Here is a 25380-nt window from a genome sequence, read left to right as displayed (position 1 = left end):
GCCTGCGTTGATCACTATGATGTACTAAAACCATGCAGTATCATTGTATTATTATCATCCTGTGTAGCAGTGTTGTTTCCTTTCTCTTTGTTTTTAGAAGTGTGTGGCTGTAGAGTGAATGTCACATCATGGGAATACCGCCTGCTTTGAAACCACACGCACCTGCCAGGTAAAGCGGAGCATCCTCTGGGACACACGTACACTCCACGGGGCTTGTGCCGACCGATGTCATGCTGTCAACTTTGCATTCGCATTTGCAGTCCAACACTAAAGTCGCCATAGCTTAAATATCACAGGTAACCTTGAGGTTAACGTAGCCGCTATAATCAGAGAAGTGTCCCCTGGCAGGTACGCCACACACTGGTTTCTGGGTCACTCCTCAGCCCTCTGAGAGGGCCCCATCTACATGAGCAACCAAGGACGAGTGAGGCTGGGAGAGAGAGAGAGAGGGAAAGGTATTTATAGAAAAATGGGGCTTCGCAGTACCTTTTCTTGCAAAGAACCATTTCAGGACCAAGTGAGCGTGTCCCAGTTTTCTGATCATCGCTCAGCCACAGGGTTTGGGCTGAGGCTGGACCGCCTCACCCACGATGGAGAGCCTGACTTTGAGACGCTCTCCCCCGGCCTCCCTCTCCTCAGCTGCAGACCGCTGCTTCTCCGATTGAGAACAGAGGGAGGCATTGGCCCAGATACCCTACAGATGTGACCTTTTTAGGTACACTTGATTTGCCGAGCTGGGTAAGAGGGCTTTTGGTGGCAGTGAGCTCAGCTGAGTAGCAGCACAAAGGTGTCCGAGGCCACCCTTTGGTTGCATCGACCTCCAGGCCGGGGGCGAAGAGAGGCTGGCTGGAACGTGCCCCGCCGCAAGCCGGGCGAGAATGAGGCGTTTCCTGAGCAGGAAGGGCCGCTTCTCCCTGCGCCAGAGCAAGTCTGGAACCCGGAGTGCCTCCAAAGATTTCTGTAAGTCTCTTTCTCTGAATAGTAGTCTTTTATTTTTTTTACGTGATGCTCCTGAACTGTTTCATCTGCTGGAGGTAAGATGAAGAGAAGAGCGAAAGCTGACATTGTGTAACTGGGTTGCAGAAAGAAGTCTTGACAATCCTCTTGAGTGAAAAGATTATGATCCACAGCTTCCATGTCAATCTATTTTAGATCAGTAATCAGCTGCAGTTTGATGTTTCCTCTCAGCGAGCTGACACCACATTCTGTGGCTCTCTGTGAGTCTTTGGATGTGATGTATGTTTTATTCACTCAGCCACATCTCACCATGAATATTAAGCCCTGTGCTCCAGTGAAATCTCATTTGTCTTTTTATTTTGCATTGAAGCCGATCAGACATTTCTACATTTCTTTACAAAGTCTGCTACAGACTTAATTTTTTTCGCACTTTTGTCGCACTTGTTTGTTACTTTTCTTTCTTCCCGTCTCTAATTTAGTGTTTCTCCGGCTGTCTCACTTTTCCTCTGTTTTTCTTTTTGTAATGATCAGAGGCATAGAAAGATGGAGACGGAGCAGTTTGGTGCTGCTGGTTTGATGGATGACTCTACACAATTGTTTGTGTATCTGCAGTTTTATAATGTATCTCACAAAAATGTGCTCCGTTATATTTTCCCATGTCAAATTTTCCCTTCCAAATTTGCACCGTGGAGACACTTTGTCTTATGTTGAGACTCAATTAAAATCCTTCTTGATGGGAGTGGCAGTGCTGCCTTGACTTGAGGCAAACATATTTCATAAAATAACATATTCAGGTGTTTTCTGCTTTTACACTGAAATCGTATCCGGTGAAGTTTCTAATTTTGCCCTTTTAACTGTAAGTATCCTTTTAATACAAATGTTAAAAAAAAAAAAAAAATGCAAAGAAATAATAACTAAACAAAATTAAACAAAAATATCCACAAGCACAAAGGTTGTGTAGATTTTCATTTTGTGATCCACAATATCCTATCATAAAGTGGGTCCCTGTAATATCATGTCTTTAACATATCTAGATGAGCGGAGATAAAGTAAAGTCAGCCTGTTGGGACATTCTCTGCTGCAGTAGAATGAGGCCAGTGACCAGGGGAAGGCCAGCAGTTCATGTGGACTAGATACCAACAGTCAGAAATAACCTGCTTCACTTTATTCTTTCCTTTTACTGTCATTCAATGTACAGAAAAATAAATCTATCTATCTAAACGTGCTTTTTGACTTGACTTCTGTGTCTTCATGTGTGGCTTCATTAGGTACACTCGTGTTCCTACTGCTACAGCTCCATCACTGAGATGCCCTATTTAAACCAACGCACCGCTTGACCTCCATTTTACAGCTCACCACCTGCTTCTTTGTATGAGCAGCTTGCACCAGATTAGCAATGTTCCTACATGCTAATACAACATACATATCCTACAAGCAGTAAAACATTTCAGCTCCCGATTAAAAACCTGTTAAAGTCTAAAACCGATGTACTTGGGCCTTTTTCCAAGTTTCGTCTTCTGTCCATCCTCCAGACCTCGGCCTCCCAGCCACCAATCAGAACTGGCCTGAGGCGTTCGGCTTCCGACTAGGTGGCACTGGGCCCAGCTACATCCTGTCAGTGGTGGAGGGCAGTAGTGCCTACCTGGCTGGCCTGCAGCCGGGGGACCAGGTGGTGGACATCGAGGGCCAGGATGTGACCAACCTCAGCACACCAGCACTGGTCGCTCTGGCTCAGACCCTCAAGACTGTGCCACCCAGCATCGGAGTGGTGTCACGGATCGAACAAGTAAACTGACACCCAGTGCTCCATATTTAGTGGGGTTTTTTTATTGGTGGGAAAAAACATTCAGATGAAAACATCCATGCTTTTCCCCTCCTCAGATTGACGTCGCTCCCGGCCCCGATGGCCGTTTTGGCTTCACCATCATTGGAGACAGCCCTCTGATGGTGGAGGACTGCATGCCCAACAGTCCCGCTGGTCGCAATGGCCTCAAGGCCGGGGACTACGTCATTGAGGTCAACGGCATCCCAGTGAAGCATCACGAAACAGCAGCAGCCATGATCAAAGCAGCTCAGGGTCGGCCTCTGCGTCTGGGCGTGCTCAGTATGGCCCGGCGGCCCAAGCGACTGAGCAGCAGCATGAGGGTGTTGTCGCAGAGCGGGGACAGCATCAGGGAGAGTCGCGCCCACAAGGCCATGGAGTTCAATAAGAGAGTGCGTCTGAAATAGGTGTTTGTAATTTTGTGTTCGTGTTCATTTGTATTTTGTGCATTTATTAATGTCCATGCGTTTGTTTACCCATCAGGTGGAGGAAGTGCTAGGAGAGGAGCCAGATGTGAAGGAACAGCTGTTTGATGTGCTCAAGCAGTACGCTGCCGAGAGGGATGTGGACAGTCTGGCTGAGGCCCTGCCCGACATCTTGATCACAGAGGAGCATCAACAACTGATCGACAATGTCAGGTATCAGTTGCTCTGACAGACTTAACGTCAAACATGTCTGTGTGCGTGTTGTTGTGTGTCTTGTTTAGAGTCTGCGTGGCTATCCAGTCTTTTTAGTCCTTCTCATGCAGTGATCAAAGAAGCCTTGTCAGACACAAGAGAATTTCTTAAAACTGGACCTTCTCTCCCCCCCCGCACTAAAACAGACTCCTCTGCAAAATAAAAATCTGAGAGTTGCATTGTAGTTCAGCTTGTGGGGAAGTAACTGAGATGTTAACTTGTAGGGGATGTTACTGTCTGAAACCAAAACTCTTCTTAGATTTGTTTTGTTTGCATTCTACATGGTTAAATAGGCTTTGCTAAAAACATGGATTTGACCAACTACTTCATTGTAAAACGTCAACAAAACATAGGAGCACAGTTTATTAACAGCCCAGCAAGACATTTTAACTAATCCAAACTGTGCGTCTCAATTAATGGTTAACTTTTTTTGAAACGCAAAGACGCAACTCAATCGGCCATCTATGATTTATTATATTTCGTGGCTTGTGGAAAATAATATTCAACAAGGCTAACTGAAATCCCCATGCAGATAACGTCCTAGCTGTGTTGTACATTTCAAATTGTTTTCTCACAATTATTGTTTTTGAGAACGCTTGTAAAAGTGCACTCGGGAGACTGCTATTCTGTTGTGTGTAAAGGATTCACTGCACGGACTTTACACAACAATAAGGGCACAGAGACGAAGCGAAAGCGCCTTACTTACCTTATGAAATCAATTATTTAGGAACTCCCCCTCTCAGCATTTTGCTGTGAAATGCGGTAGAGGTGTACATCAGGAGCACATATGAATAACTGCCCTGATGTCAAGCACTGACTGCTGCCCTTGGGTGCTAGAATTGTTCTGTGTCGCCCCTCTCAGGTACAATATGGTTAGAAATTCACTTCAGAATATTGCATTTCTTCCTCATCAGCATTGATTGGAAAATCAAAACCCAAAACTCAATACCTCTGCATACACTTGCGTTTTTTTTTTTCTTCTTTCAGTCCCCACCTCCTCTCACTTTGACTTTCTCCCTGTTGGTCTCTTTCTTTCCCATTTCTCCCTGTCAGCTGTGATACACTCTTTGATGCACGCACCATTTTTCTTTTGTGGATCACATCATTGGATGCTCTTTATTCCCTCCTCTGCATACAGCTCTTAGCTGCAACAGCCAGTTTGCTGCTGCTGCTGGTTGAGATATGCACACATACCAAAACAGAAAAACATGCAGATGCTTAGACTGGGTGCCCACAGCACTGCTTCTCTCACACACATGCATGCAGTCATTGCACTGAAGGTCTATGTGGGAGGAAATGATGAATTGCTGCCTCAGGTGAGTACTTAGAAATACTTTGGCATTGTACAGTTGCAGATTTTGTAGCATGTAACTGCTCATCAAGTTTATATAAGATGTTTGATCGATCATGAAGTAACCTGCAGTGTTTTTAAAGCGCTCTATGGTATCAGTCTTGTAAAAATCAACTCGCGTTGAGTTTTTCTGGTGACTGGTTTTTGGGGAGTAATTCGTTCTCCTTCCAGCCAAACGACAAAGCGGTTGTCCAGCCATCTCAGTTTCCTCCGACACAGCTGTCTCTGTCACAGCTTTGATAGCACATTTCCTTCCTTAATAAGCTGCCTGTGAAAATGCTTTGTATTGCACAGGAGGCTCATTAAATATGCATTAGCTGTATCCATAGAGGACTAACTGTTTTTGCTGCTTCCCTCACCTCTAGCCACTGAGAAAAGTACAGTTACTCTCCCAATAGGAGCCTGAGTCTGTCTTTAGATTATATATATTTACTTCAGATAGCTGTAGCACCCATACTTCAATTTTGTTGTGTCAAGATCAGGTGCACTGTAATCTTGACATGCTTTGATATGCAAAGTTTTTCCATCTTCCCTTCCTCTGCCTGCTGCGTCATTGTGTTGTCATTATCAGTGCTGTTTTGTGCAGCAATATGTTCGTTTATGCCAATTAGGCTGTGAAAGTCCTTATCCTTATCTTATATTCCAGGTTTGAAACGGCGCTTCTATCTGGTGAACATGTTTCTGTGGTCGGAGCCTGAGGGAGTTTTGCTCCCAGGTTGTCCATGAGCCAGGCCGCAGGGTGGTGTTGGTGTTAATGGCTGCTGCTGACAATGAAATGTCTCAGACACCTGGGGAAGAAATGTAATGTTGGAGTTCGCTGTTGTTGGGGGACATGTGTTGCTGATTATATTTTTGATAGACGTGCTTCAAGGCAGCTTTTTTTAGTCTCTGCCATGCTAACAGTTGTGCATCCAACCTACCAGCAGGAACACCAGTATTTATTTATTTACCAGGGACAATGCGCATTAATCAATATTTCAGTTTATATTTCAAAGAAATGTGCCACAGTTGGCAAGAGAGCTCATTTTTGTCTGTAGTCCGCGAGCAGGTTATTACAAATGAATGGCCTAATATTATCAATACAATGCTTCAGCAAGCACTATTTTACAGCACAATGCAACACATTACAATGCAATACAACAAACATGCATAAATACATTACAAAAGGGACACCAAAGTTGTTCATCATGAGCTGGATGCCATTGTTGTAGTTTGAGGTGTGGAGAATCGATGTGTCTGCCACTGAGGCTGAATCTCCCTCTTTCATTAATCCGCTGTCTCCTCCCCCTATTTCTATCTGCCTATCTGTCAGTCTCTCTCCTTCCACCTCAATCACTGTCACTTCTGGTGACAGTCACACTCGCATAGGAAAACTCTCCACCCACCCCACTTCAGTCCGTGAGTGGTCAGAGGATGTGAGGTGTGCTTAACAGTTTACCGAGTTGTTTCTTCTGTATTTTCTTGTAAAACTTGACCAGCTGGGCCGTGCTCTGCCTGTCTGTCTCTGTCCCCTCGCCGATTTGCCTCGCCCTCCCACAGGATGTGTTCTATTTTTAAGCAGCCTACTTCTTTTAATAAATTCTCTCTTAGGTTTCTGACACATTTGCCAGTGTTGATTTAAACGGCTCTGACACCCAGGGGTTAGCAAGTGCTTGAACACTTGAAAGCTCTGCAAAAGATGATGTATCTGGAGTATCATTAGAGTCAATATTGGAACATCTAGTCGCTGTTGTGTTCTTGCGGTCCTGTTGTGTTATGGTAATTGAATGTAATTATAGTGAACTGAAGGCCTTTTGCCTCATATTCAATCTGTATATAGACTACAAAGACATGAATTTATTAGACTGATGCATTCTCAACCCATGAGCAGTGCAGTGTTTTCTTTTTTTTGTCATTAATATTTGAATACCAGAATGTTTCTGTCTTACAAATGTTTTACGAGTCAGTCAAGTTGTTTTGGGCTGGAAATGTCTGGAGACATTTTGATAGACGTGACAAAGTTTCTGTACACACACACACACACACACACACACACACACAGACTCACACAGCCATTGTGCTGACCTGCCTATGAAATTCCGCTGGGGCTCTCCTCTCCACTTCTCTCATCTCTCCCTCCTCACTTACTCCTTTGTTCATCTCATTATTTCCTTCCTCCTCCACTGAGGGAAGAGAAAATGTGTCACTCACTACCTCTTACTGCAAAATGAAGGACGACTCGGTGACGAGGATTATCCTTTTAACTGTGACCGAGCAGACTTCCCTGCGGTGACCTGACTTGACCCTGGCTTCTTTGGAGGAAAAAGGGGACAAAAGATAGGCACAAAGAAAGAGTGCAGCCCCAAACAGCTGATGATGCTACCTGAGGATGTTTTGGAGGTGCGGAGGGATGTGAACCACATCCACTCTCACAGTTTGCTCACTCCCTCGTTCTCGTTCTGTCTCTTTCTTCCTCTGGCTGCTTTTCGAGCCTGCAGCAAACGCTTTTGAGATCCAGGACACCTTCCTTTTATCATCTTTCTCTTCTTTCCCTTTGTCCGGGAGAGTTTGTTCGTTCAGACTAGATGGGGACTCACTGAGATAGAGGAGAAGCATTTGCATTGCTTAACTGAGCACAGGCGCTTCCTCAAAGCCCCGAAGAGCCATGGGAAGGGATAGAAGCCTTTCCAGACACTTTCGGTATGGCACTTTTCTTTTGATCTCAGCAGCACTCACTGTGCTTTCTGTTGTTTGTGCTGACTTGTATCTGAAGTTGCTGAAGTATTGTTTTGCAACTATTTTCTGTGTGTTTGTTCTGAAGTTTGTATTGGTGATTATTTTACACTTTTTCGTTGGCATGTGAAACTGTGAAATATGATGAGAAAACTGCAAGATTCTTGCAAAACTCAAGAGTTTGACAAATACTGTTTTTCTTGATTTTCCCGTCTGTGGCTTTTTAATTTAATTCTGTGTCTACATCTACGTTTTGTGTTTGCAAATTAACGACTGGCTCAGCTGTGAAATTAGCTGATCAGAAGTGGGTCTGATAATAATGGTTCTGGCGATCAGTTTTCCAGCTGATTGCAATTGTCATTCATCCCTCTGTGTACTGTGTCCTCCTTCAGGCCTAATTATAAACTCCTCTCACCCTCCTTATAATTCAGGGCATCCCAAGGCCTACATCCAACTTCAACAGAGGAAAGCTGTAAAGTTTCTGTTCACTTATTTTGGCCGATTTGACAAATGAAATATTCTTTGGCTGAGATCTTAGCATGACGAAGAGGTGATGGAGGTGATAAAGTTATTGGAAATCAATAGAGCCAGGCCTTGTGACTGTCATAAATACATAATAAATGGCCCCATTCAGTTTAGTTTTCTCTGTCCGCCATTTGTCTGAGCAACTGTGACGTATGAGTGTAGTTTGGGAAAGTTCTGTGGCCTACATCGCCTGTAAGCACATACTTGCCTGCTTCATTCCCAATAGTAGCATGACCCTGGCCTAGAAAGAGCTCTAGTTCTCCACTTTCTCTCTTTCCTTGTTTCCAACTTTGTCATATTTTACTCCTGGTGACCTGCAATTTTTATTCTTCCATTCTTCATATTGACTCATGACTTTCTTTTTTAACCAATTTCTTTCTTCGTCACCCACTCCGCCTTTTTATTTTACTGATTGTACCAATTTATGTTGTTGTGTTATGTCTCTAACTTGAGTTGTTGTAGTTCTACACAAAACTGGCCCTTGCTATAGCCTGGAGACACAGACGAGCACATTTCAGCCCCCTGGGGAAGTTTTGACATTTTGCTGCAAAAAAACACGCAGTACTTTATCACTGTCACCCATCTATACCACTTCCCTTGGCTTTTATTTATATGAATGGTTTCATAGTGATCAGATGAAATTGTATCAATGGAAGTGATTATCCTTTCAAGATGAGCCTTCATGTTTAGTTTTTCACCCTGGCATCACATCCACAATACTGTTGAGTGTACTGATAGGACCAAGATCATCCATAAGAGATATGATTGTATATCATCATCATTGTGGTTATAATGCAGCCTGTGTGATGGGTTAATGTTGTAGATGGAGGTAAAACAAAAGGGGACCCACGATTGATCCCTGTGGAACACCATATAATGGATTAACTTTTTTTTTGACACATATAGATAGTTGTTAATACAATGTAACATACTGCCAAGGAGTCAAAGTCACTTTTCCAGTCATAAAATGGTGTGATTGACAGTTTTGATTGTGGTGGTGAGATCAAGAAACACAAGGATGCACAGATCTTTTAGGTCTGTTCTTTCTGTGTTGAGATATTGCAAGTAAGTGTTGAGTTAAGACGACAGATACTGGGATCAGAAGCATCTGCTTCTGTTGATTGTGCTTATTGAAGATAAGCTTAAAAACAGCTTAAAAACACTTTTAAAGCATAATTGATTGCATTATTTTACTTTTTTTCTGTGATATAGCCTGCCACCGTCGTTGCTGTTTTTATATAGCTTGCTTATGACACAAGCAGTGTTTCCACAGATTGGTTAACTCACAATAAACCGTGTGCGCTTATCAGATGGCACACACAAACTCAAACTCAGTGATCAGCAGTTAACTCCGTATTCCCATTTTGTGACTGCATGTGTGTGCATGGCTCCACAAGGTATCAGACCAAGACAAGTTGTGGATGGTACCAACTGTACTGTTGCTGAAGTGCTATTCACTTAAAGCTGTTTGGGACAATGTCACTTTCAAAATACAGCCATAAATAAGGTGAAAGTGTGTCAATTGGACACAAGACTGACGCATTGATTGCGAAGCAGAAAGTCTGCCTTGTGATTTACTCTTTATATGATTAAATGTAGCCGATTCAATTCATCATCTTTATGTGCGACGAGCATGGGCTGTTGGATTTTCAGCTTTAGAGTTTATGACCTGGTTTATGAAAGTTGTAAAGTTAGTGTTTTGTTAGACTTGCACACTGATGTAATTTGGATATGGTCCCAGGGTTTTTTTGATAGCTGTAATTACAGGCGTACTTTTTGATGTGTGTGAGCAGTCTTGCAAAAGGCTGTGAACTTTAGTGAATTTGATTGTTGTTTAGGTACAAACTCTCCAGAGGGGAAATATTTGTTGGCTTCCCTCAGTTTTGGATTGTAAGATATTGAAAAGAAGCAGCTCAGCTTATGCAATACTCTTAATTCAGACCCAGTACTTTCTGTATGTTTTTATAAAACTACCAAATCATCTAATCCTTGCCTCTTAACAATGTTTCCCAAATGTACCTGCAAAAGGACTGTGACAGCTTTGAAAACCAAACTGTACCACTAAGCCTTATTCTCAAAAGTAGCGTTGGAGCGAAGAGTTGTGCTGTGTGTCTGCATGCACGTTGGAACTGGTGCACTCTGAAAAACCAAAGCACTCGTTTTTCCTTAGCACAGTGGAAGTACCCTGGAGATTTATGACGAAGTGAGAGAGATAGAGAGAGGCTTGTGTTGAGGATGGAGGCAGCATCATTTTGTATGCAAAATAGAAAAGGGACAAATGAGGTGTGTGTACATGGGTGTGAGACGGCGGTTTGATCGTGTATGTGTATGCAGAGCCATCAGATTAAAGAGAAAGAAAAAAGGTGCCCTATATTTCTATATTTATAGGAAAATCGTAGCCTGAAACATATTTCACAACAGTTATTGGCAATGATTCTTCCATATCTGGGTCATATCTGTTGTTATGTATCTGTGTTGTTCTTGCAGATAATTGGCCTAATATAAACAGGGGGTTTAATAGGAGTAGACATTTAAAGCGGAACAAAACATCAGTGGTAAGTGTCATAAAATTGTTTTGCTGATGTTCTGTCATAGAAGAGGCAGCGATACCATTTTTAGACCAAGTCTCAGGCAGCTTAAATACAAGCCCTATTTGACAAGTTTGATGCCAACACTACAATCTTCTTTTTATTGACTGGACACTTTCTTTTCTAATGCGGCACTCAAAACAGACTGCAGGAAAGTGGGTGCACTACGCTTACAAACCCAGCCCTGGAACACCCTAAATCTCACAAACGGATATCTCAGAGTATCCGAGGGTGGGTTTTTCCTTAAGAGGATAACTGCATAAGGAGTCGATTATGGGAGGGGAAAGTAACACTGATAGGGGGAGAGGAGCACTTTCTCACAGAGGTGGCTCTGGCTTTGAGCTTCCTTTTTTTTTCCTGCGTATTAGCAGAGAACTGTCACTGATACTGAACACTCTTACCTGCAGCTGCTGCTGTGACAGGACCACACAGACAAAGCTCATCTTTTATCTCTTTCATTCTCTCACACACATGCATACACCCACAAAAACACACAAAAACTAATGTTGGACCAATCCCTTCTACCTACCTCGGCCCTCCCATGAGACGATATGCACTGAACTATTTTTGAACCAATTAAGTGGATCCTGCAGCTGGAACAATATGTAGTCGGAGCAAGAATCCCTCTGTTTTTTTCTTGGATACATTGGACGATGGATGCTTTGAGAGATCAGGATGAATAACTTTAGATTTTGTGGGGGTTTTTGGCTGAATGCTTCTCTGATATGATTTTGTTGGATGTCAAGATTTTCAGTAAAGCCTATTTCTGAGTTTGTGTCTGATCCCACAATGTTCGCCAGGATCTTCATTCCCAAGAAGCACCGGGAGCGTTTTGATGAGGTGGTGTCCCAGAGCCTGATGAGCCGGATCAAAGGGCGGAGCTTCAGTGACCCTAGCCGCAACCACCTTCGCCGCAGTCGGAGTGAGGATCACTCCGAACGCCTTTTGGTGTCCACCCGCGCCAGTTCAGTGCCACGCACCCACGCAGAGGAAGGCGTGGTCCCCCCTGCCCGCGGCATGCGCAAGACCACCTCACTCATAGCTGGTCACTCCAGTGGCACCACCACCAACTGCAGGTCTGTATGAAGTGTCATATTGCAGATTTTTATTCAACAGTATTTTCTTCGCTCATCCTGTCTTTTTTTTTATAGTTCCTGCGTGTTTTGACCTTTTCTCAGCAGGAGTCCCATCATCATCGTCATCATCATCATCGTCATCATCATCATCATCGTCATCCCATTTTCACACCAGCTACACAGTGCCATGTCATTTTAGCTTTCAAAGAAAACCCGTTGTCCTAAAATAGCATCTCCTCTTTTCTTACGTCTGATCAAATTTATAACCATTCTACATGAGGACTGGTGTGACAGGTCTTCCTGTGTAGCATGGAATTTATGTGAATTAAGATGAGTGGGAGTTAAGTGAAAAACAGACCCTTTTAGAGATTAAGCCAATGGGAACATAAACCTATTTAGACAGTCATGCCTCTCCTCTTGCTCTCTTCATCTGCTGTGACATTGTTTCTTGTTGTGTCTTTATGAACTGATGACAGTTTGTTCTCTGATAACAAAATCCTGATCACATCAGTATTAAATGATGGTAAACAACATAAGTACAAACATCCTTTCACTATCTCTTGAAAGGGTAAGAATAAAATGACCCTTATCTCTTCTATGGTTGATTTATGAGGATGTTATACATTTCCCCTGGGATATACTGTCCATATTTAAGTTTGGTTTTTCATGCAGCATGGGAATTTAAAGCAGTCTACTGAATATGGAAATCTGCAGTTGGACTCCAGATTAGACTGCATCATTTGTCTCATTGCAGATAACTTTTTTAACAGATCACAGCCCCTGCACTGTGTGCAATGAGCTATAGTGATACATGGATTCTACCACCCTTATTTAAGCACAGTTTGTGTCCTTTGTGTCATATTACTTAAGTCTAGCAGGGTTTCTATATGGTAGCCCATGTATTATTTAACTGTAGGAAAATTATTATTGGTATTTTAATCATTTTTATATTAGTGTGTATATATACGTATATATATATATATATTTGTGAAAACCTGCTTTTCTTTTAATTTATGCAGCCTCTGTTTATTCCTCTGTCCTGTCATTAATCAAAGCTCACATTTCTCTCTTTAGGACAGTGAGAGTGTGTAAGGGTAACGCCAGTTTTGGCTTCACTCTAAGAGGCCATGCTCCAGTGTGGATTGACTCTGTCATCCCTGGTAAGTAAAAAAAAATGTGTGTGTATTTCACTCATTATGATTATTTGTGTGTATGTATAAATTATCAAGCTGTTGTCGTGTGAGAGTACTTTTAGTTATCACGCTGTAATAACTTTGTACCTTTTTAACAGTTTTTTTTCTTCATAAAGCTTCCACTATACTGTCCGTGTAATGAGGAAATGATCAAATCAGATATCTCTTCCTCATTTTCTGTTCTGCAGGAAGCCCAGCAGACAAGGCAGGTCTTAAACCAGGAGACCGCATTCTGTTTCTCAATGGACTGGACATGAGGTTGAGCTCTCACCCGCATTCATTTTATCAATTCTTTGCAAATTTGTGCACAAGTTCAATAAAAAAACGTGCAGTTTCTAAATCTAATTTAATAGAAAATGATTATATTCACAGGTAAATGTGGTGATATATTTCCCCTGTTAGAGATATTTTGTTGTTTGTAGAGCTCACGCAGTTGTTGAATTGAGTGGAAATCTCATTTTGGAAAGATTTGGTAGACCAGTTTCTTGAAAAGACAAACGATGATAAAGAAGCTCCCCTGAGAATGTAAAACTTTCTTTATATTACAGGATATATCATGTTATCTGCAGAATACAAAAAGCTTTTAATATAAATGCCAAACTAATTTAAATTGGGGGATTGAGCTTCTTTCTAAAAGCATAGTTTGCAGATGCAGTTAAAAGCTTGTCGCAGTGTGTGTTCATGTGTTTCCATGCGTTACCATGTGTCTGCCTGTAGGACGTCCTCCCATGAGAAGGTGGTGTCGATGCTCCAGGGCAGTGGCGCCATGCCCACTCTGGTAGTGGAGGATGGTCCGCCTACTTTCACCCTGGCGGAGCAGGACCTGGCGGGGGGCGGCGTTCCCACAGAGCGTGCCCGCTCCCCTGTGTTCAGCTCCCTGCAGTGGGTGGCAGAGATTCTTCCGCCCAGCATCCGGGTTCAGGGCCGCACCTTCGGACAGCAGCTGGAACACCTGCTGACCATCCAGGAGAGGTACACCATCTGCAAGGCTCTGGAGAACTTCTTCCAGCACAGGTGAGCAAAGGCTAAGGGGGAGGAGAAGGGGGAGTGGGATGAGATAGATGGACACGAAGTGATGTGCAGAAAAAGGAAAAGGGGAGGGGGACAAAACTTATTGAGAGCTATAACTGAATATGATTATATTGTTGTAGTGTTGGGGCTGGTATGTGTTTTATATTCAACCATAATTGGCATGTAAATTACAGTAAAAAAAATGAGTTCTGGAGGTAAACATATATCAAAATAAGGTGGTTAAGTGTCACAATTTAACACAGGAATCAGGAAACAAAATGGGCTTCTATTGGAATACACAGAATTAATCTCGTGTCTAGTTTGCCACACCCGTGGGAGACCATTTCCACGAGCTCAACTTTTGACCTCTGATTGGAAAGCCAGGCGATCTCTGTCACCTTGCCTGTGTTTCCATGGCAACAGGAATGTTGACACTCTGATCGTGGATGTGTTCCCGGTGCTGGATACTCCAGCCAAACAGGTGATCTGGCAGTTTGTTTACCAGCTGCTGACGTATGAGGAGCAGGAGCACTGCCAGAGCAAGATCTCACGCTTTCTTGGATACAAAGCGCCAGGTGTGTGCCCACGTTTTGAGTTATTTTTTGAAGTGCAATCAGCTTGGGGTGCTCCAGCCCTTCATACACCTTTGCCTCTTCCTCTGCATTGCCAATATGTGTGTGTGTTCCAGTTCCACCACCACCACCTCCTCCCCCTCCTCCGGAGCCCGAGGTTGTCTCCGAGCCCCATCGACGTAGCAGCTCCATGAGGGTGACAGGGACCACGTACAGGAGCAGTGTGAGGGGACGTAGCTCTGATGACCTGGTCATTGGCACACACTTGGGCATGGGTACAGAACTTCATTATCTTCATTATAATCCATAGCAACAGCAACGCCATGCAGAATTATTGTGTGCGCCACCATGACACCCTTGATTCTTATCACCACCATTGCTATTATTTTCAGCATTCACATTATCCTCATTGAGAGCATAAACACAGCTTTTTGTTTCCAGCTTCCAATTTCTTTTACGTGGCAAGTGTTGCTCACACTAGTTTAGTTCATACGGTTTTAAGATTTTATATACTTAATAATAGTTATAGTTTGGTTGGTGGCCCAAAGATAGGCGGAGATAACTGTCAGCCCAAATCAGCTACCTCCTAACACCTGGCCAAACTTGGCCACCGTATATGAGCCAGAGCTAACTCGGTTACCTGGTTGCTTCAGGCCTCCGTGTAGAGACAGTGCTGGAGACGGGTATGAGGTTGGCTCCAGGAGAGAGACAGTCAGGAGATGGTACTTCCCTTCCTGAGACTCCCAACAACCTCACCAATGTACGTACCAAAGTCCTCATGGGAAAAAACATACAGTAAATATCAACGTAGGATTCACCATTCACTTCATCATTAGGGCAACTCTTACTCTGGTTTCTTTGTACATTTCCACCATACAAGCTGTCAGCAGTGTACGCTGAACTGGAGAACATGTATTCATCCAAGAGGTCCAAGTCTCTGAAGAGTCGTCCTCCTCCCACTCCCGAGAGTTTGCTGGATCTGGAGCCTCCCTCGCGCACAGCCTCCCCTACAATACATGCTAACACAGGTAGCTTAAAGTATACACACAGTCAACTCTTAGCAGCTGGAATTATATTTAACTCGCTGTAAAAAAAATGAATACCTTGCGGATATATTGTGTGCGAAAGTGTGTACTGTTTGTGTTTTTGATGGAAGAGAAGGAGGATAACAAAATGTTAAATCCAAAGGTAGCCAACCCATTTCTGACTCAACTGAATATCCTTAAATTTTGCATTGAAAGAATATTTGTGACTTTGTGTACATAAATACACAGAATAGAGGAGATTTTCTCAGCCTGGGTGTTGCAATTAGTTAAAATTGAGCTTGTTAGATTAGGACTTGTGTAGGAAAGGTCAGAGCTGACATCACACACCTTGATATAGCACTATTTTTTTAACAAGTTGCCTCCTTTGACTTGATTTGGTCTAACCATGGGATATGGATGTAGAGCTCACATGTGAGGGGGAGATACGAATACCCTCATATTCAATCTACTCAGGTTGCAGGCATGTTAGGTGGAAGGAAGGCACTTTTAAGTTGAGTCTAATCTAATCCATATTGACAACATTGAACCGCATACAGTAAAGAGGATATGGTGATGGTGGAAGTGGAACTAGAAAACACATATTTTAAGACCCCTTTCAATCCAAAAAGTGTTTTCTGCAATGTATAGCTCCTCTGAGAGACGTCTTAAGTTTGACCCTTTTGTGTAGAATCTTTCACATTTTCCATTGTAGAGAGAAAGCCTCTTTTTACTTTTAACTAAATAACAATTTGTTACATTTACATTTATTGGAGCTTTTTAAAAATCGAATGGGGGGCTGGGGGATTGGGAAACCTTCTACAGATTGTCTAGAAGGGAAAGTGTGTTGATATTTTTAGTGGTTTATTGTAGATTTAGTTGGAAAACAACAATTTTTAACAGTTTACTAATTTAACCAAACTTTACTGAATTTATTTACTTTTAGTCTTTATGTATTTGTTCTATTTAAACATCTGAAAGACAGTAGAGAGTCATTGCACCTAACATGATGCTTCAGAGATTTAGCCGTCATTATATAACACTGAATGTCTCGTCCTTAATCTCAGGTAGCCGAAAAGGCCCCCCACCCCCTACATGCTGGCCAGAGCCCCTCCCCAGCCCTCCCCAATCCCAGTTCTATTCATCAGGGCTGACAAGCCAGACCAGTGGGGAGTCCAACCCCTACATCAGCCTAGACAGTCCCCCTCCATCACCCCCAGAGCCCCCTGACTACCTATCTACTCCCCCCGGCGTCCGCAGCAACAAGCGGCGTTACACCTTCTCTCAACCACCTCGCTCAGAAGACACAGATCGCTTTCTGGATGCACTGAGCGAGCAGCTGGGACAGAGGGTGGCCATCATTGATGACTTTCTGACACCGGAGAACGACTATGAGGAGGTAAAGTAAGAGTTATGAATGAATATGAAGTCTGTAGCCTCGATATGAAGAGACATTTATAAAGAATTAGCTGATCATTTGACTATTGATGTTTATTTTAGTAATCGTGTGCATGTAGTCGGATGTTATCAGTTCAACAATCTGAATCGTTTTATCTGTGCTGCACATTGCAAATTATTTAATTACTACTCTACAAAAGGAAACTAAAACAGTAGAGAAGTCTCAAACAGTGTGTTGAAAATGATTTTATAGGTCGTATTGTTTGGTGTAGAAAGAAAAAGACCTATAGGGTCATCTATCAGCTGTACAGTTCTTGTGAAAATACCAATGTTCCCATCATTTTTGGTGATAGCGGGTTAATTCTGCATGGTGAACTGATTCCCCACGGTATGTAGGCTGTGCGTCCAAATGTGAAATAGGACAGACCCCTTGACACACATACACATACAGAACGGGTACAGAACATACTCTCCTGTAAAATAAGACAAAGTGAAACTTAAGATTTAGAGTAAAACTAGGTTTAGAGAATAATCTTTTGCAAAAATAAAATTGCAATGTAAACAGACTCACATGCAACATTCTTTCCCTGTATAGTTTGTTTCAGGTAAGTTTTACGGTCCATCACTTTGACCTCAAAGAATCATTAAATACACATTCTGTTATCCAAATGCAAACAAAAGAGCAGCGCCACGTTCAAAATTTAAAACACACCCAACCATTAAAACCTGCTGAAAGTCACAAATTCCTTGGCAGGTCAAACACACACCAACTAAATGAGTTATTTTTACACATGATTTGCCCCAAGACATCTTGATCACTACTTTTGATGTGAGAAGCCTTTAAGTGAACTGAGTTGATGACAGCTAAAGCTGTCAAGTCTGCCCAATAAGTGTATGGTAAAAATGTTCCTGTTCTAACGATGTTTGTACAGCTCTTGCAAATAAATATAGCCAGGTGATCCTGTAGAACCTGCCCAGTTTATTTAAATGACCATATTTATGTGTAAAAGAATTTCACAAGTTCCAATTTGACCTTGAAGGGCTAATGAAGTGTAATTGGTGTTAATGCCAGGATGTTGTGCAGATGGGCTTCCCAGATGAGGATGATGACGACGATAATGAAGAGGAGTTGGCGGTGGACGAAGATGAAAATGGAGGATTTGTGGCCCCAGAGCTCAGCAGTCCGAGTGATGTTCAAAGCAGCAGTGGAGAAGAGAATGCCTCCTCTCTAACCTACTCTTCCTCCTCCGACCACATCCCTCCACCCCCGATGACCCCTCCGCCACCCCCGCCTGTTCAGTTCAATGACCCGCCTCCTCCACCTCCAACACCTGCACAGACTCAGTCTCAGCACCAGCAACAGCAGCAGCAGCAGCTTAGCTACACCCCTGAACACTCCCCAAGAGCATATGTGCCCATCCGCCGCAAATCTGGCCCCCCTCCCCCACCTCCGCCCCGCAATAATCCACTACCTAAACGGCACTCCTTACATAAAGTGCTGCCCCCAAGAGAGGACCTTCAGGTCCATGCTACCATACAAGAGCTAAAAGCCTTCCAAGAGCAACAAGTCTACCAGGAAAGACAAGCCTATGTGGAGCAACAACAAGCATATAAGGAGAGGCAGGCGTATGAGGAGCAGAAAGCCTATGAAGAACAACAACAACAACTGTTCCAAGAGCAGCAGGCTTACCAGGAACAACAGGCCTTTCAGGAGAAAATGTTCAAGGAGAGACAGGCTTACGAAGAGCAGAAGGCGTATGAGGAGCAAAAAGCTTTTGAAGAGCAACAAATGTACGAGGCGCAACAAGTCTACCAAGGAAGACAAGCATATGAACAGCGCCAAGCTTACCAAGAACAAAAAGAGTTCGAACAGCGTCAAGCCTACAAGGAGCAAAAAGCACTTGAGGAGCTCGAAGCCTACCAGGAGCAAAAAGCTTATGAAGAGCTTAAAGCATATGAGGAGCGTCAGGCCTACGAGAAGCAACAAGCATTTCAAGAGCAACAGATTTACCAGAGCCACCATTCGATGCCTAACCAGCCAACCCAGCAGAAAGCCCACTCACCGCTGCCTCCCCAACAACTCCACCAGTCCTTACCCCCTCTCCCCTCTCCAGATTCCTCCCATCAGCACGCTAACCATCCGCTGTATATGATGCATCAAGCACAGCAGCAACAGGCCCACCAGAGTCATCACCACCGACGTCAGTCCCGTTCAGCCCCACCTCCACACCAGGCATCGCCCCAACCAACAGCCCACCCAAGCCAACAAGGTCAATATGCTGAGGGCATCTACCAAAGTCATCAGGGCACGAGACCCCAGGCCCACCATTCCTCTGTGGAGATGCTTCACCAGATGCACCAAGCCCCAGCCCATCACGCTTCTACCGAGATGCTCCATCAGTTGCAACAATCCCATGCCCACTTCTCGTCATCGGAAATGCTCCACCAAATGCACAAAACCAAGGCCCATCATTCCTCAACAGAGGTTCTGAACCAAGGTCACCAGATGCAGCAAATGCAGCCCCACCACTCTTCGTCCGAAGTTCTCCATCAAGCGCACCAGATGCATCAGGGACAACCACACCATTCATCCACTGAGCTGCTCCATCAAATGCACAAACCCCAAGCCCACCACTCCTCCACAGAGCTGCTCCATCAAGCCCACCAGATGCACCAAACCAAGCCCCACCACTCCTCCACAGAGTTGCTCAATCAAGCCCACCAGATGCACCAAACCAAGCCCCACCACTCCTCCACAGAGTTGCTCAATCAAGCCCACCAGATGCACCAAACCAAGCCCCACCACTCCTCCACAGAGCTTCTGCATGAAGCCCAGCAGGAGCCTGCCTCCCTCCCTTTTCAGCTAAACCGGGACAGCCACTCCCATCAGAGTCGGAAAAGTCTTAAAGGTCATCATCAGACCCAAGTGTCACCGCAAGGGAGACACGAAGAACAGCAGATCCACCAAACCCATCACCCCCAGCCCACCAAACCCTCTCCCCAAAGACCCCACTCTATCCAGCAGACCCATCACCACTCCAGTGCACCTCAGATCCACCACATCCACCATATGACCCCACAGCCACCTCCGCAAGACTACCAACACCAGATTCATGTAATCCACCCTCCCCAGCAGCCCCACAGGCCTCAGCCTCTTCTTTCCACCTTTCAGCCGCTCCAGCCACACCAGCCCACCCTCTCCTCTTTCCAGCCTCTGCCCCAACACCACCAAGTCCAGCCCTCCACCCAAGCCACCCGCTCGCAGTCCCAGCCCTCGCATCACCTGCTGCAGCAGCAACACCAGCCCCAATCCCAGTCCCACCATAAGCAATCCCATGGCCAAAACCAGCCCCAGTCCCTCCCGCACTCGCTATCTGACCCTTCAGAGCACCTGGAGCCCCCTCCGCCTCCACCGTTGCCCCCGCCCTGCTCCCCTCCACCGTTGCCCAGGCCTTTGCTCTCCAGGATGGACTCCAACCACATGAGTGTGAAGAGGTTACGCTGGGAGCAGGTGGAAAACTCAGAGGGGACTATCTGGGGACAGGTGAGCTTTGTGGGGTTTGGACTTGGGGAGCTGATGCCTCATTAATTCCAAATGAAAAATGATCTAACATTCATGAAATTGTAATTCACCATTTTTGCATGTCTTTGGTAGTTGGGAGCAAATTCTGACTATGACAAACTGCATGACATGGTGAAGTATCTGGATCTGGAGCTGCACTTTGGGACACAGAAGAGCTCCTGTGAGTACAAGTGGCTGTATGCATATCTGCAGTGCTTTAAATGGAGGCACTGCCGAAAATCATAAGACTATATTAAAGCATTCCAGAATTATCATCAAGCCCTACTCATGTGCTACAAATACAGTATTTTAATCAGAATGACAACATGCATCATTATTTCTTAGCAGCACATCATTATCAAGTTCTAGGATCTCTGCTTCCTTGGGGTGTGATTATTTAGTCATTAAATATACGGTATTTCACCGCTGAATTCTGTCTGACTGATCTAAAAAAAAAAGGCAACACCCCATGAATCCCCAGCTCTTTTTAAAATTACTTTTCCTATAATTTTTCTCATTTTTGACTGTAATTGTGGGATCTAAGTTTGTTATTCTGCACTTGTACTCCTTGTAATTTGCTCCAAACCTGCTGAAAAAAATGTAAGATGTTCACAAAATCTTTATTCCCATTTATCTCTCGACTGTCTGTTTGTGCCTTCCTAACATCTGGGGCATTTTACTCACACTGATCCCATTTTTAGTGCCTGTTCCAGAGCCATCGCTGACAGAAACGTTCAGAAAGAAAGATGTGATTGAAATCCTGTCCCATAAGAAGGCCTACAATGCCTGTAAGTATAACATGGTATATTATTACATATTTCCAATATTCATGAACCCAGATTAATGCTCTCATATATGGTTCAGAATTAGGAATTCACAATTTCTGTTTATTGTCCTTTCAACATTAAGCCATCCTCATAGCCCACCTGAAGCTGTCTCCCGGTGAGCTGCGCCAGGTGCTGATGAACATGGTCACTGATAGGCTGGAGCCGGCCCACATCAAACAGCTGCTGCTGTATGCCCCTGATGCAGAAGAGGTCAAAAAGTATGAATGTTACAGACAGGACGCCAGCAAACTCAGTGAGCCAGACCAGTTTGTGTTGCAGGTATAGTCCTGGCAGGGTTTGGACGGGTGGGTTTTACTGTGTCTTACATTGTCCATATGCCGTTATTGCGTTTATCGCCACTCACTTCTTTGCTTGTTTTGTGTGTTATCCATCAGTTGTTATCAGTACCAGAGTACAAGACCCGCCTGCAGTGCCTCCTCTTCAAGTGCTGTCTGCAGGAGAAGACGGAGGAGTTGAGGGGCGCGTACGACTGTCTCTATAAGGCTTCAATCGAGCTGAAGACGAGCAAGAAGCTCGCTAAGATACTAGAGGTAGCCTGCTGTTAAGTACAAGAACATGTTGTTTATAGACACACCGCACAAACGTTTTTAATCAGATAAACAGTCAAGTACATTGACAAACTTATTTTCTTTTCTTTTTTCTTGAACTTGAATCCATTTTTATGGATTTTTGACTTTGAAGTGAAGCAAGACATCAAGAATAAAAATATATGAAAAATGCATTATCCACGAGTTCATATGAGAGATCAAAAACATTTGAAACTGTTACAAACATTTGTATATGAAGTAGTTGTTTGACAGAGTTACATTTCTGCTCGCTACATTCTGTCTCTCATCAGTTTGTGTTGGCGATGGGGAACTACTTGAATAACAGCCAGCCGAAAACCAACAAGACGACAGGCTTTAAGATCAACTTCCTTACAGAGGTACATCATACTAATGCATATTCAAACCGTGTGACCAAATGTTTTTCAAAGAAGTCTGTGTTTTTTCTCTCATCGTATTATGTTTATACAGTTGATGACTTCATTGTGTCCTCTGCAGTTGAGCACAACTAAAACAGTGGATGGGAAGTCGACGTTTTTACATATTCTGGTCAAGTCGTTATGTCACCACTTCCCCGATGTGTTAGATTTTTCCAAAGATTTAACTATGGTTCCCCTTGCAGTCAAAGGTAGATACATTTTCTTTTGCACCAAAGCGATAACATTTTAAATTGACTGAGCACTTGCTCAATATTGGTTATTGTTGTGTTTTTTGATTTCATTCTCCTTCTATTTTTCTGTCGCCAGTAAACCTGAGGACTATCACATCGGATCTGAATGACCTTCATACAACCATCCAGGACATTCGCTCAGCTTGTCAGAAGATGCCTGCGACTGCCGAGGACCGCTTTGCTGTCGTCATGAGTGTATCCTTTACGATATTTGGAGCACTGATGAAGAATGAAATGGGTATAGTAGAGGAGATGATGAAACAGTTATGCCCCTTTACTCCAGTATACGTAGAACTTTCTGGAAAACAGTCATCCAGCAATCCAGTCTCTGGAGTCCCTGCAACAGAGAGCTATGGAGGAATTCAGCAAAACCGCTTCTTACTTTGGAGAAGACAGCAAAGCCACAAACACTGAGGCCTTCTTTGGTATCTTTGCTGAGTTCATGGACAAATTTGAGGTGAGAAAGAAAGATTCAGGTATTAATTTATTAAAATAATTCCTGCTGTCCCACCTCTAGTGTTACAGTCAAAACGATATGCATGTTGCCCTCTGTAGTTCTTTCTCAGCCTTCCACCAAACAATAAAACATGAAACTTCTTGCAGATAAATTACTCTTATGATTACCTCATTACGTCCAAGATGTTCTACTCTGCCAATGTTTTGTTTTTAGAAAAAGGCCCGTGCAATGTGATTAGAAATGAGCACAGCGTGGATTTCATCAAAGATGTAGAGAGAGAGTCTGCCAGGCTGCGGTGCTAATAATGAGCTTCATGCAGTAGCAGGATCATTATGTTGACACTGAGTATTCAGCACTGTGCTGCAGCCTGACAGGCCCCTCGGGAGGCCAGATCCGAACAAAGAATTTTAAGAAACAAATTTGAAACAAGTTATTCGAAAACAAAAGTTGGATTTCAGCAGCTCAATATGAGCACAACGTTCAGAGCAGTTCACATTCAGTTCTCTCCGGTTTACACGAGCACAAATTGTTTTCCATGCAGCCTCAATGAATATCACTTTCAAGATCAGATTTATTTATTCATAGAATAATACCAACATCTTAAAGACCCAAAAGATAATATATATATAAATTAACCATAACTAAAGACACACGCAACATAACAGCATATTCCACAAAAGCTATTTAAAAAAAAAAAAAAGTAATAATACATTTATGTGAGCTTACAAACTCTGTTGTTTCTTTACCAAAGAGAGCTCTCAGTGATCAGCAAGCTGCAGAAAATCAGAAGAGCCCCAGAAGTCCACGAATGGCCTCCCCTCTGGCCTGGTAACACACACACACACACACACACACACACACACACATGCATATGGAGATGGCTACATAGTTCATAAACACACACGACGCAGACACATTCACACATTCAGTTTCTACATGCACAAACACACACACACTTCCTTAATGCACAATTTTGGGCAAAAAATAGATTTTATGTATCCATGTGTTTTTGGTAAAATTAAGGAAAGGAGAAGCATTGACATGAGGCAAGAATAAATGTATTTTGCATCAAAGATGGCCAAAATAGCTTTATACCAGTGGTATAGTACATACTGTATATCCTTCTAAAACTTTAATGACTAAAACTGCTACATAGAAAACCTTGTCAGGCCGTCGTCATATCTCGACTATTTGAAAGACAGTTTCTCAGTAACATCCTGTAGTTAAATATTTCTTTCTCTAAGCCTGAGTGTATGTGTGCTATTACAATTCTACAATGAAATCTTTGTTATATATCCACCATTAAGACATAGATTTACAAAAATACATTTTATCCTGAACTAGATATTAAATTAAAAATACATTCACATTCTCTTGGTGGTTTCGAAGAAAACCACAAAAGCAGTTTGTTTTTGTGTTCTGTATGTTTTTTTTTTAAGCCACCCGGCACACTGAATGTAACATAAATTCTCTACTGACTAAGTTTAGCGTATTTTCTCAAGTAAATACTTTTGTCCGGATGATTTCATTAACTGCTTTGTATCTATTCCTCACTGTTACCGGATTTCCATATGATTTCTTCTTTTCTTATTCTAACTTAAAGTGTTATTAACATGTGTATATATGAGACAACATCAGTGGGAAGTTGGACCCTACCACTTGTTTTTATACATTTTAACTGGTCCAAGGGTCAACTTCATCTGGTCTGCAGTCTTTAACCTGCAAAGTATAGGTAGTAGAGGTGGGATTATGTGGAGCGGGCAGTGTGCAATATGTGAATGTTTAACTGTGTTGGATGATATACTACATATTATTATACTATATGAAACTTTAACAGAACTATATTGTGTTTGTATTGTTCAGAATGAGAGTGGATATAAAGGAAACGGATGCAGATGCTACAGTATATATGAAGCACTTTGTTACTTTCACGTGTTACCCAAATATTTATTTTATTGATCGTGTCATATGGAACAACCATAAAGTCATTAAGTATAGTGTAGCAGATGCAGCATTTTACATACAGTTATTAATACAGCTTATGAGATGTGCCAGTGCTCCGTGAAACATACATTTAGTCTCCAAGTGATATTTTAAAATGGTAAGGCAAATTGTTATAATAATAATAATGTGTGCAGCTAGTAAAAGCTTTGTTTTCTAATAGTCCAAGTTGTTTTTTTCTGCTTAAATTACAGAATGTAAACCTCTAAAGCGTTACCGTCCATTTAAGGCCTATAGAAGTGTTCTGTCTGTATTTTGTATTGTATCCTAACAATGCTGACAACTACAACGAATGGAATAAAATCTACTTTTGCCTGGATGTCTTAGTTTTTAAGATTTTTGATGTAAAAACTATGGAAATCGTATAGAGAAATAATACTGTATGCACAAGTG

At 43.0% G+C, this 25380-nt stretch overlaps 1 protein-coding gene across 1 annotated transcript; it reads left to right on the top strand.

Moving 5' to 3' along the window:
- Positions 1-23957, top strand: grid2ipa (glutamate receptor, ionotropic, delta 2 (Grid2) interacting protein, a). Its single transcript, XM_076086704.1, is given in 23 exon segments — positions 1-960; positions 2433-2743; positions 2839-3171; positions 3263-3417; positions 11433-11686; positions 12764-12868; positions 13090-13159; positions 13619-13915; positions 14336-14487; positions 14601-14759; positions 15138-15244; positions 15365-15533; positions 16574-16905; positions 17977-20448; positions 20560-20647; positions 21168-21254; positions 21376-21572; positions 21689-21844; positions 22153-22239; positions 22358-22487; positions 22606-22724; positions 22822-22986; positions 23738-23957. Coding segments are annotated over 23 exon segments (6108 nt in total). The 5' UTR covers positions 1-878; the 3' UTR covers positions 23819-23957.
- Positions 23958-25380: the final 1423 nt, after the last annotated feature.

The sequence above is a fragment of the Anarhichas minor genome, unplaced genomic scaffold, assembly GCF_050575085.1.
Source record: "Anarhichas minor isolate MPS153535 unplaced genomic scaffold, ASM5057508v1 ptg000007l, whole genome shotgun sequence".
Classification (NCBI taxonomy): Eukaryota; Metazoa; Chordata; class Actinopteri; order Perciformes; family Anarhichadidae; genus Anarhichas; species Anarhichas minor.
Note: the sequence above shows the minus strand (reverse complement) of the source record. Positions and strands in the feature narration are given on the sequence as shown.